The sequence below is a fragment of the Blennius ocellaris genome (assembly GCF_963422515.1).
Source record: "Blennius ocellaris genome assembly, chromosome: 17".
Lineage (NCBI taxonomy): Eukaryota > Metazoa > Chordata > Actinopteri > Blenniiformes > Blenniidae > Blennius > Blennius ocellaris.
Window position 1 is genome coordinate 18726022 of NC_137666.1, and position 12500 is coordinate 18738521.

The window sequence follows — 12500 nt, forward strand, 5'->3', positions numbered from 1 at the left end:
GTGGGTGGGGCGGGGGGGGGGGGGTTATTACTACTGCTCTACAGCACAAAAACAGAATCACAAGTTCAGAGGCAACTGGCAGGCAGCATGAATGCATCTGTGACGTTACCATATAGATCATTAGAATTCAACGCGAAACTCAAGCAAGTTGAGTCTGAAAACAAAGTGTGAGAACATCAACGTGTAGAAGTAATGGAAAGGCTCACTATTTACTTTGGGCAGTTTGCATGCTCTCCATGCTCCAACTTCCACCTCTTGTCTGTGAGGGGAAAAGGGGGTTCTCTGAATTGTTTCTAGGTTTACATGTGTGTGTTCGAAATGTGATAAACTCGCAATATGTCCATTTTCTTAACCCAAATATAGAATATACTCCAGCCCAAGTGACCTAAACTTGGAAGATCTGTGTAGAATTAGATGTAAAAATTCAGTAATTTTACACATTTCTTATGTGGTTGTTGGCAACTTTGAATTGAGGACCCTCAGTGAAGATTTGGTAGATAAACGGAAAGGGTCAATGGATTTTAATGAATATTTATATATACCAGGTAGTTCTGGTTTGGTTGCTAGAAGTTGATAGCGATTACAGAACACATCACTTTGTATGATTAAATGTCATTTCACGATGGCACAACATGACTGGGAAAGCTTTTTGAAGACATCAAGTGAGAAATATAGATTTTCTTCTTTTCAACTACATGTCAAATATGTTCAGTTTTACACTTAAAGATACACTAAGAGATATAATATTTAGATATGTTTTCCAATGTTGAATTCCCAAAAAAGTCCCAAATATATTCTTTCACAAAACCATCAAGCGCCTGGAAGATCTCTCGTTATTTCACATTAAAGAGTTAATAGGAGAACACACAGCTCATAGGTATTGGTAATAGCTGTAGAACTCAACTCGTAAGCTAATGCTTTACCCTGTATTTTCAATAAAAGTTCAGGATGTCTGTATTATTTCCAAGCATTGAGCTGCAGCACAGTTGTAATAGGAGGACAGATGTAATAGAAGTGTGTGTGTGTGTGTGTGTGTGTGTGTGTGTGTGTGTGTGTGTGTGTGTGTGTGTGTGTGTGTGTGTGTGTGTGTGTGTGTGTGTGTGTGTGTGGTCGCTGAAGAAGAGCAAACTAATGTCTGAGTCGAACAAATGAAAACACACACATGTCGTGAGGAGAGCGCCCTCGTCGTAGGGGCTGTGTTTTCGTCAGCCTACTAGTGAGTGGATTACTGGGGCTAAATCTCCTGCATGCTCTGAGTGCTATAATCGCTGAGTGAGCGCAGCCCGGGGGGGGGGGGGGGGGGGGGGAGCAGATGTCACATGGTCTGCAGGGTGAAGGGCTGGGGAATTATGTGGGACAATTGCTGGATTGCCTTGGCATCGGCAGACCAGTAGCGGGTGCGGAGAAGGAGGAGGCGGGGAGGGATTGAGTCGATTGGGTGCAGCGGGTTTCTGTATCATGGCGGCTGGAGGAAGAGTTCAAGAGGGAATTACTACTGGAGAGGAGGCAGGTCAAGCTGGATTGAGATGAAGGAGTTGTCCGCGATCCGTTACGCTACAGAGACGTTGGTCCAGGCGGCCCGCCTCCGACCGCATCCGACTGATTTGAGCAGTGCTGCAATGTTTCGTCTCACCGGGCCTGGTGAGACGAATTTCAGAGAAAAAATGAATTTGTCGTTTGGAAAAAGGGGGTCTCCTCTGTGGCTCTGGACACCACTACATTTCCCAGGGGACGGCTCGGTGGAGGCGCCTGCATTAACTCATTGAAGATTTATGAGCGCTACTCTTGTGTGAAAAGGACTTGACAGAGATAGGCCTGGGAAGGGAAGCCGGCGCAGCTGCAGTAGGTGCAGGACTGGGCTTTTAAAAAAGATGAATGAAGGGAGACGGAGCTGAGAAGCAGAGTCGACACCCGCCCTCCTACCCCCTTTCTGCAAAAAAAAAAAAAAAAAAGACCATTTTCCCTCTCCGTGGTGCAGATTACTACAAATCTGAGAGGAGAAACTGAGTCATTGGCTGTCCTACTTATGTTAAGTGTCTAATAACCGTGGACTCTGGAATAAAATACATTTGCATAGATCTATTTTAAGGCTTCGATTTGGCAGTGATGACACTTTCTTCAAATTGTGGTCTGTTTTCTAATATTATGAAAATGAAACAAAAGAAATTCACTCTGCAGGGCCTAACTGTAAAATACTGCTCATGAAATACTCCTTATTTTCAATATTTATTGAGGGGATGTGAGAGATACCCCCCCCCCTTCTCGTCGACATATAAACCATCATCTGGTTAAATTCTACTCAATTCAATTCATTTACTCCTAATCGGCAATTTAAAATCCATAAAGAGGAGCAGACAAGCTCAGACACAGACACAATTAGAGTAAATTGTGCACTTATATACATAGAACAATAATAAAAAAAAACCTAAAAAAGAAGATTAAAAAAGCTACAAAACATCATCTCACTGTGATTAAAGCTTTTTCACCAACAGACAAGTCAAATAAAATATGTAATAAAATCTGACTAACGCTGCGTGAACCACTAACATCACACCGGTATCTGTCAAGTTGCCAATTCCTCTGGGTTTTTTTTTTTTACATTGACAGATTTGGTGATGGCTGTTGGGATCCGCAGAGAAGAGAACACCTCATTGAGCTTTATCGAAGGTGTGGAACTTACTTATGTATTAGCCTACAACTGTCATACCTGTTAGGCTTCATTCATCTGACAATTTAAAGCGGGGGGGGGGCATCAACCATGGGCCAAAACCAGCGAGAGACTCCAATTTGGACAAACCTCCAAGCAAATTGTCAAAATTTCAAAGAAACATTCTTTTTTTTTTTCAAACTAATTTGTGAAGAGTCGCGACACAACACAATGCTGAGACCTGAGCTGAGACGTCTGTGATGCTGCTATGAAATATAGCGCTACCTCGCCGCTATCAAACTCGCCTCAAAGCCATGCTGTCAGGGGGAGTTTAAAAAAAAAAAAGCATGATGCAACAGCAACAGGAGAAGTTTTTTTTGGATCTTGAACTGTATTTTTGCACCAGAAGGTCTCATTAAATCTTGCTTTACGATGAGATTATAGTCATTTGAAGTGGCAATTGTTTGGTTATGTGAAAACATAGTCATTCTTATCATGTATACTCTGAGCTGTAACACACAAAAATTCTAAAAGTTTCATTTTTAAGCTTATTTTTACCACTATTTTACCAGTGGAACTCAATCAAGATGAACCTGGTTTGTCGGTGGCCTCCTGAATCAACGCCAACACTGACTTAGTGTCACAAATTAGCCTCGAACACACGATTTCCATGTGTGCTATGTGGAGGGAGCCCACACAGTGCCACGCAAGCAAGGTTCAGAATCCGGAGGACATGAGGGAAAATGTACCTTTATGTGTTTGACGCCACAGCTCACGAGCTTGCTCGGCTGGTACAGATCCCACGATATGTCGAATATCTGCGTGAAGGAAAACATACAAGGTCAATAAACAGTGGGGCCCTGAGGCAACGTCACACTTGAAGGGGTCTGATATCAAATTCCTCGCGATGAGAGGAAGTGTGCAGTACAATGTGTGTGGGCAGAACGAGAAAACAACAGCGGCAGCTTGTATTTCATCTTCAAAAAAAAAGGCTCCCTATCAATCAGGCCTAACTTCTTTTACGTTGCCCTCTGGGGTGGCAGCTCCATCCTGGGCTTATGGTTAATTGAGAGGGTCGATATGACGACGGGGGGGAGGGAGGGGGGGGGGGGGGGGGGGGGGGGGGTAGTGAGGAAGAAAGTGATTACCCGGTCTGTGTGGCCGGGGGCAGCCGCCAGGACCTTCCCTCTCCTCCAGTCCCACACACAGATTGTGTTTTTGGAATCCAAACCCACAGACACCAGACACTGCAAGGACAGCAAGAAAAGAAAAAAAAGCACAGATTGAAGCCATTCTGCTCTGTTGCTTAATCGCTGCAACAACAACAAAAAAAAACAAGCCGAGCAAACCTCCACGGTGGCATGAGGAGGCCACAATGACAGGGACTAATAACGGCCACAGAGCAGAAGTGAACAGTTGTCCAGCCCCTGGCCCTTCCAGTGAGCATATTAGAGAGCTTTTTCTTTTCTTTTTTTTCTTTTTTTTTTGCTGGAGGAGCCTCCTATAGTTGGCTGAGTGAGTAGGCAGCAGCAGTGGAGCAGAAGAGATGAGAGGCGCGCTTATGGAAATCCTCCACCGCCGTGCAGCTCTGCTCTCACAGGGACGAGGAGGATGTCCTCTTTGATCCGCCGCTGGATTCAAGTCTGCGGACGACGCATTGGAAGCCTCCAGTTGGGGCGTTTTGCAGTTTTGACTCAGTGTTTTTAAAAAAAAAGTATTTAAAAAAAAATAAATTTTTAATATAGGGATGAGCAAAAAACAAAAACCAAAACATAAAACCCAGTGAAATGGGGGGCGTGGGGGAAAGTGCAGCCAAACTTAAGTAATTTCTTTTCACCGTGCCAGCAGTTCTGGCTCCGGGGGTGTTCTGTCGACTGGTCAATCGCAACAACTGCTGGATGGACTGCAAATGAATTCGTTCAACATTCATGGTCCCCTTTCAACCTTCCTATAGCGCAAAAATATGAGCATGGATTATAACAGTTATCTCACTTTGATTAGAGAATGTTTATTCATACTCTCTTACTAGTATTTACTTATTTGTGTCATTTTACTCCAAGATAATTACAATTTAAGGCATGTTAGACTCAGTTTATGGTTTCTTTTTTTTTTTATTTTACATATCAAGTGTACTTTTCTTAACATTTTCAAGGCTTTTAACATAAATAAACCAGCTCCAGTTCTTCAACTCAAACCATTAATATAGATTACCTACCAAAAGTGAAACACATCTTTAGTCAATATTTCCCCCTACACATCTTAAACCGACACAACCCTCTTGAATTATAATGCCCTTCCATGTAATGAGTTTCTTTTAAAATCATGTCAGAATTGAGTGCGCCCTCAAATTGTAGTCAATATTGAAACTATTTTTTTCAATTATCAATTTTTTTTTGATTCGAACAACAAGTTAACAGAACAGAAACTTTTACAATTTAGTTTTTCTTATTTCTGATGTCTAATTCTCAGGGTATGGAATCCCCTGTGACGAACCCTCAGACTATATTACTACAAATACTATTAAAACCTTTTGAGCCTCTCAGTTTAGGCTTTTAACATCACTGCCTCGTATCTACATCTTTACTGCTGTAATGTATATTTAATTTATTTTCATGCTCGTCTAAGAAATTTGAATGTATTTTTCAGTAAAGTCTGATCAAATGCCTGCTGCCGGTAATGCAAGAAAACATGAGAAATATTAAAAAATTAAGAGATACTCTGGAGTAGTGCTTCATTGGCTTTCTATGAAATGCTTTTTCACAACAGTATCTTTAGTATATTTAATACAACTTAAAGAATTCAACAGTAGTTGTATGCGAGTACAAATATCCAGAACTCTCTCCACCTTCCCTTTTTGTCAATCCATACACCTCTTAATGGAATACTTCAAATACAAGTAGATTCCTGAAACGTCAGTGGGTTTTTTTTTTCTTTTTTAAAATTGTTTTACAAGACAGACGAGGTCATGGCATCAGGGATTCCTCCGGATCATCCTGAGTTCAGCTTTCCACAAATGGAGGACGGAGAGTAAATACAACCACTAAAGTTAGAAGCGATGGCGTCTCCTCCGGCTTTAAACACGACCACGTTCCATCTAAATCCCCCCGGCTCTCTACTCGAGCAGCAAAATAGCACGGGGTCCTCTCCCCGTCTCTCTCTGCAAAATACAGGATGTGTAACTCAGCTCTGAAAGCTCCTACGGGAGGAAGAGCGAGACGTGCAAAGATAAAATAAAGTTTAAAAAAAAACAAAAAACAAAAACAGCAGTAATGGCTCCGCACAGTATTGATTTTCATAGTCGAAATAAACATCGGGAGAAACTGAAGTGTGTAAACATTAACTGTGGCGATTCTGCAGAGAGTTTTGCGAAAAAAGACGACATAAAAAAGGCTAAAAAAGGAGACAGTGTGAATGTGTGAAAATATGTGAATATAAATCTAATACCTCTTGAATGGAGTTCATTCTGTTTTGACCATATTGTTAGTTTTCTCCTTATAATAATGAGTTGCTGCACTTTACAGATGACTTCTTTCCCCAGCAAAATGTTCAAAACATTTCAGGTCTAAATGTCGCCTTCCAAGGTCATTTTGCTGGTGTGTGTGTGTGTGGGTGTGTGTGTGTGTGCGTGTGTGTCTATTTCAGAATTAGTTCAGCAGGTGAGTTGATACAAACTCCGTTCTGCTGCAGCACTCCTTCATTTCAGCTTTTCGACATTCCCAGGAATTGATCGCTTCCAGCAGAACATCGAGGAAAAGTACAAAAATGTCCACAATTTCTACTTGTCATGTTGAATTACTGTTGTTGTGTTTAGCACCCTCACGTCAACACTCAAGCCTGCGGTACAGGTAATGATGCTCAGACTCCCAAATGTCGTTTTAGGGTGAATCTTGACTCAAATTGATGTGAGTTTGTGCAACATTTGTGGATTAAACACAAGGTAGGAATTCAGTGTGATTCTAAGTTGCTAATTTGCACATTTTCCTTCATATTCTTTGTTTCTCCGCCCAGCAGGGGGTTGGAGCAACTCGTTCGGACAGTGGTTTCAGTGATACTGGTATTTTGTCTTAACCAGAATAACAAAGTCTCTCTCCACACACTGCATTGACAGTACCTGTCCCTCCAGGTCAAAGGCCAAGCAGGCGATGCCATGTGTGTGTACGTCCTTGAGGATGGACACGGTCTGCACCGTGTAGGAGTCCCACACACAGATGTAAGGCTCCTTGCCCACCTGCCCCGTGGCCACCAGCACACGCTCGGGATGGAGTGCTAAACTGTACGGAGAGACAAACCGGGACAGAAAAAACATCTGGTTAGCCTTGGCATGCCAGTGTGTGTGTGTGTGTGTGTGTGTGTGTGTGTGTGTGTGTGTGTGTGTGTGTGTGTGTGTGTGTGTGTGTGTGTGTGTGTGTGTGTGTGTGTGTGTGTGTGTGTGTGTGTGTGTGTGTGTGCGCGCCGGGAGCGTACGAGGAGGGATTCACCCTCCCGGCAGAAGCCACTGGGATGAGATGAACACATTAAGTCAGTGATGGCTCTGAACATGGAAGCAGAGGGGCAGCTTGACGAGGTGACATGGTTCAATTAACTCAGTCACGCTCAAAAGCACACGCACTCACATACACACACACACACACGGGCCTCATGCACACACACACACACACACACACACACACACACACACACACACACACACACACACACACACACACACACACACACATACACACACACACACACACACACACACACACCCACAGGCCATTTCGCCGAGAATGTAAAACAGCACTGGTGAATCCGTGAAATTCATCATCCCTCTTTTTTTTTTTTTTTTTTATAATTTCTCCAGCATTCCTTGAACTTCTCCCCGGCCTCTTCACCTCCTCTCACTCACGCGGTGGGGTTTCCTCGCATCGCCGGCTATACAGTGCGTTTGTGCCACTCTTACATAATCCCCCGTACTATTGCTCTTCCCTCCCCCTCGGACCTCCTCCACCCACAATCTCTCCCACTCCACAGCTGAGCAACAGCCTGCCGTATAACGCTGTCGCTCGCTCCCTCCCTCCACCCCTCCATCCCTCCACCCCTCCTCCTCATCCACCCATCCTTTCAGCAAGCCCCAGTCATTCTTTCTCCTGCATCGTCTTGGCCTCTATATATATATATATATATATATATATATATATATATTTCCTGCTGTGACGGAGCTCCCTCTATTAGAACCAGACAGCCTATTTTGCCAACCGCTCTACAGTTTTGTTGTGGTTTTTTTTTTGTTTTGTTTTCTAATCCCGGCTTTTGTTTAGACAGCAGCTTCACAAACAACCTGCTGAGTCAAAGCAGCTCACGACACGAGCGTTTTGTGTCCACCCTGCCTCCTCTTCCTCCCTCGTCCTTCAAAAGCTTCCCAGTGTCTGACTGGTGACACTTCATCTGCATCATCTGCGATGATCTGTCACCTCAGACTTGATGGGGCTCTCTCTCTCTCTCTCTCTCTCTCTCTCTCTCTCTCTCTTTCTCTCTCTCTCTCTCTCTCTCTCTCTCTCTCTCTCTCTCTCTCCGCTTCGCCACCTCCTCGGTCCAACCTCTCTAACCAACCTGGCACATTTCTCATCTTACTTTTTATGAATTATATAATCAGAGCGAAGCAGCTAAAAATAGCATTCAGAGGAAGAGGGGAGGGGGAGAAGAAGAAAAAAATATGATTGGAACACTTTGATATGCAGATAGATAGAGAAAGAGAAAACTGCTCTCGCGTTGCTCAGGTACTGTGAAGTGAATGCGCCTCGACCCTGGAAAGACACGGAAAAAAAACAACCCCAAAACAAAACAGTCTGAAAATACTCCCACAAAACGCGTTCACTCATTTTAATATGAGCGGTACACGTCTCTGCCACGTCGGCGAGAACATGACCACTGTTTCACTCCGGTTTCTGTCAGCCGAAGAGCTAAATGCCACCGCTAATGACTTCGCCTGCGGCGCCTTGCCGCGGCTCTCCTGTCTTGATGTAAGGTCGTTTGATGCGGCTGTCTTCCATCTGCCAAAACGCTGTCGTACCAGCAAACACTGCAAGCAATTAAACAGCCTGTTTTCGTGTAGATACGAGGCAAGCAAACAACCCCCCCCCCACCCCCCCCCCACCCGGGGGAGCCGATTTCTCGCCAAGGTGCAAAGAGGCGGCACGTGGAAGACGCAACCAGATACAGATCTGTCATCGAATGGAAGAAGAACTGTGTGCGAACATTTAATGGCGTTAAGGTGAACCTCTTCAAGACCGGTCCTCCAGTTTTCCTTGTCTCAGTTCTGCCCACCATTAGATTAGAGAAGCAAAGGATTAGCACATTTCTGAAGGTCCATACAGTGGAGGATATTTCCCAGGATACCGCAAAGTGTTTTTAATCCAGCCTGCCAGCTTTAAAAAAAAAAACTAAAAATAGGATGGCTGAAATGAAAGCTAAGCAGCAGGTATGTACAGTACAACACCGCTCCGCTCGATTGGGGGGGGGGGGGGGGGGGGGATTCCTGTGTCTTTCACATGTCGAACCAGATCCTGAAGGAGCATTGTGAAGTCGGGGTGTGACGTCCAGAGGCTTTCTCATGGATAAAAAAAAACCAACTATATCTTTAACTGGTTAGAAAATTAGGATTGCGTCTCCCTTCTTTTAAAGTCCTAGTGAAATGAAAATTCGACCTCCAAAACACTCTGGCTATCACTTCTAGGGACCTTTTTAATGCTAACTGGCCCAAGGGTAAAATGATAAAACACGGCAATCTGCGAGAAAATAGCCGATAAACAGCGGTATTTTCGCTGCTGGGCGGAGCTTCTGACAATAATAGAGTGACATCACGAGTTGTGCACACGGCCAAGTTGTGTTTACATTATGGAGGATCAGAGTTTTGATGACGAAGAGGCTGAATTTAATGATATTTCATCATCATCGGGCATTTTAAACCCAGTGATTGATGAAGAAGAAACAGAATGTGTCGTTCTGCCATCGGTGTGTTTCTCTCCTCCTTTTCTCCTCTCTCGGGTCTCTTCCATGCTCAATCTTTCGTCAAGGCTCATAAAACGCTGACTATAACTTCAAAACACTGTTAAAACTTTGATATTTAAGAGGGAAACAACGCAAGCCAATGTAAACACAACAGATGGAGATCTGCACATCTCTTGACGTCACGCTCACGAAGAAGGATCCCCCCGACTTCGTCGGCTGGAGATTCAAAATTCAAATAACTTTGTTATGCGACAACAGTGGTGGGGCAGAGTCGGAGAAACCTTATAAGTAGTACCCCAACTATCGTTTTTTGCAAAGTAGTGTGTTACATTTCACTAGGACTTTAAATATCTGAAGTTAATCGAAATAATTGACTCTCCACATCAGGGCTGTCAAACACGTTTTTAGTTCAGAGGCTACATACAGTCCAATGTCCTGTTGACCGGTAAGACGGCGCCATAATAAACTTTTACCGTTAAAATCTATACTTTTTCTTTGTTGTGGCTTCGAGTGCACGTGATGAAAACGTCTATATTTTCACAATTACTACCAAAAAGGACCACGATCTCAACATGAAGACAACTTCAACAGTCCAGTGCCGTGTTGTGTTGCAACTCTTAAGAAATCTGTTTACAAAAAGTCACAGTTTTCATAGAAATCTTTACAATTTGCTTGGTAGTTTGGATGAATTAAAGTCTCTCTTGGCCTTATGTTTGACACACTTGATCTAAACAAACTGATTGAAAAAATAATGGGTCAATTAGAACTTGAATTGAATTTTGGATTAAAAAATTTTTTTCTCCATCGTAAAAAAGAGTAAAGCAATACTGTTACACTGCTTATGCTGTACTTAAGTAGCTTAAGAAAACAAGCACATTTAAAAAATTGTGGGGGAATAATTCACTTACTTTATTGCTGTATCTCAGTATAGAATTACACAGTGACAAACAAGATATAACAGACTTTTCTATGTTAAAGCTAGTTAAATGCAGATCAGAAGGTTTAAATCTTCATTGGGATTGTGGTAATTCTCAACAACATTTTCTAAAGTAAATTACAAGGTCTTAATTGTACTTACTGAAAAGTAAAAGTGTCTTAAAAATACTGCTTAACCACAGTAATATGAGTTTATTTAGGATTGTAGGGTTGTGCATCCTTGTGTGTAGTTTTAAAGCAGAGGAGATGGAAAAAGAGTGATGGTGGGTGGCATATTCACTTTACTGCATTAATCACGCCCACTTCATATTTCTGACAAATCATACAATAGTTGTCACACAAGAAAAAACAAAACAAAACAAAAAACATCTGCCAATGTGATGTATCGAGAAAACAATGTCAGTATGTTTGTTTCCTCGCTCTCCACTTTATTAGATTTCTGTTTGCTTGTTTTTTGTTGGACTTCTTTTTCTTTCATTTGATTTGAGAAAACTTCCGTTGTATCCACCGGGTCTAAAAGTAATATGACTGATGCCTATATTGCATTTTAAAAATCACGAGAGACCCAATAATGCTTTTAAGATACTTACCTTTGTTGAAGTTACCGAGATATTTGAGCATGTCTCTTCTACCTCATCTGTGTAAAACCTTTCTTAAAACGCCACTCCAAATCATCCAGGATTTCTTTTTGGTTGTTTTTTTTCCCCCATCTCAGTGACAACAGTGCTGATTCATGCCTTTGTGCTAAGTAACTGTACTGAACTCTGGAGGATGCTAATTGGAGAAGACAGATGTGCTCTTTAGAGACCAGGCTTCCTTTCACTGCGTCTCCTGCCAGCTACTCACAGCCGCTGCATTTCCATGCGGGCTGGCGTCCTCGCTATGATTGGACTTTTGGAGTAAGTAAGTAAACTGCTCTTGCAACATCAGGATTAATGTCCCTGCTGCTTCAGAGAAGCCTGGCGACGTAAGCCGGGGGGCATCTGAGGTCAAAAAGAGGAGATACTGTGATAGAATTGCACAACTAAATGCAAATGATCCAGAATATCCTTGTAAACCAGATATATACTGACTCTCAGCCAAAACTGACACGCATGTGAACACATCTGTGTGCTTTATTTGTATATTATTTGCAATCTCCAACAGTAATGTGAACACATTATAAAGCAGTTATGAGTGTCAGAAGTCTCATCGTTAAATGTCACTAAAGCAAAATAAGTGGAAATAGAATAGAAGTCATGTTTTGGGTGTTTGTCACACTTAAGGATGATTTATGGCATATAACTCAATTTAAGCCCACAAACCTCATCCAAACCTTTTGATCTGAATGTTTTGAGCAGGAAATCTTTATATTTTTAACTCTTTACAAAAAAAAACCCCTTGATGATTAAATTGTTTGTCTGAGAACTCGTATACAGACCATCTGAACCCAGTGTCTCTTATTGGCAAGGCAATTAAACGTGGTTTCAAAAAGAACAGATACTTTCTACACTTTGTTTAGTACAGTTTAGAACCATGATAAATTTACACCTAAAGGACAATTTAATCCAGAGATGTCAAACATGAGGCCCGCGGGCCAAAACTGGCCCACAAGATGCTCCGATCTGGTCAAAACAGCAAGAAAATTGAAAACATTTAAAAGAAAACATGGATTTTCTTTGAAAATTTTGTTGTTTTGACTGTTGTAAAAACAACAATAATGCAACAGCAACAGGAAGAGTTTTTTTCATCATGTCACTGTGGTTTGCATCAGAAGGTTTTATTGAAATTGGTTTTTGGTCATTTTTGGTTGTAATGGGTTATTGTTTTTGGACAAAAATGCTGATATTTTAATCGCGTATAATCTTTACCGCAACAAAGAAGTTGAAACAAGTTTAAATTTGAAGGATAATATGGCATTTTGCTTTTGCTTTGCGGCTCAATGAAA

General features: G+C 42.2%; 1 protein-coding gene across 2 annotated transcripts in view; it reads right to left on the minus strand.

The window, feature by feature from the left end:
* eml5 (EMAP like 5) overlaps positions 1–12500 on the minus strand; it is a gene marked incomplete at its 5' end in the record, with an annotated part of 50567 nt that overhangs the window by 33715 nt on the left and 4352 nt on the right. For both annotated transcript variants that reach the window (XM_080513114.1, XM_080513113.1), the window contains 3 exons: positions 3397–3465; positions 3796–3894; positions 6759–6918. In XM_080513114.1, coding sequence (XP_080369240.1) covers positions 3397–3465; positions 3796–3894; positions 6759–6918 — 328 coding nt within the window. The remainder of the gene's footprint in view (positions 1–3396; positions 3466–3795; positions 3895–6758; positions 6919–12500) is intronic.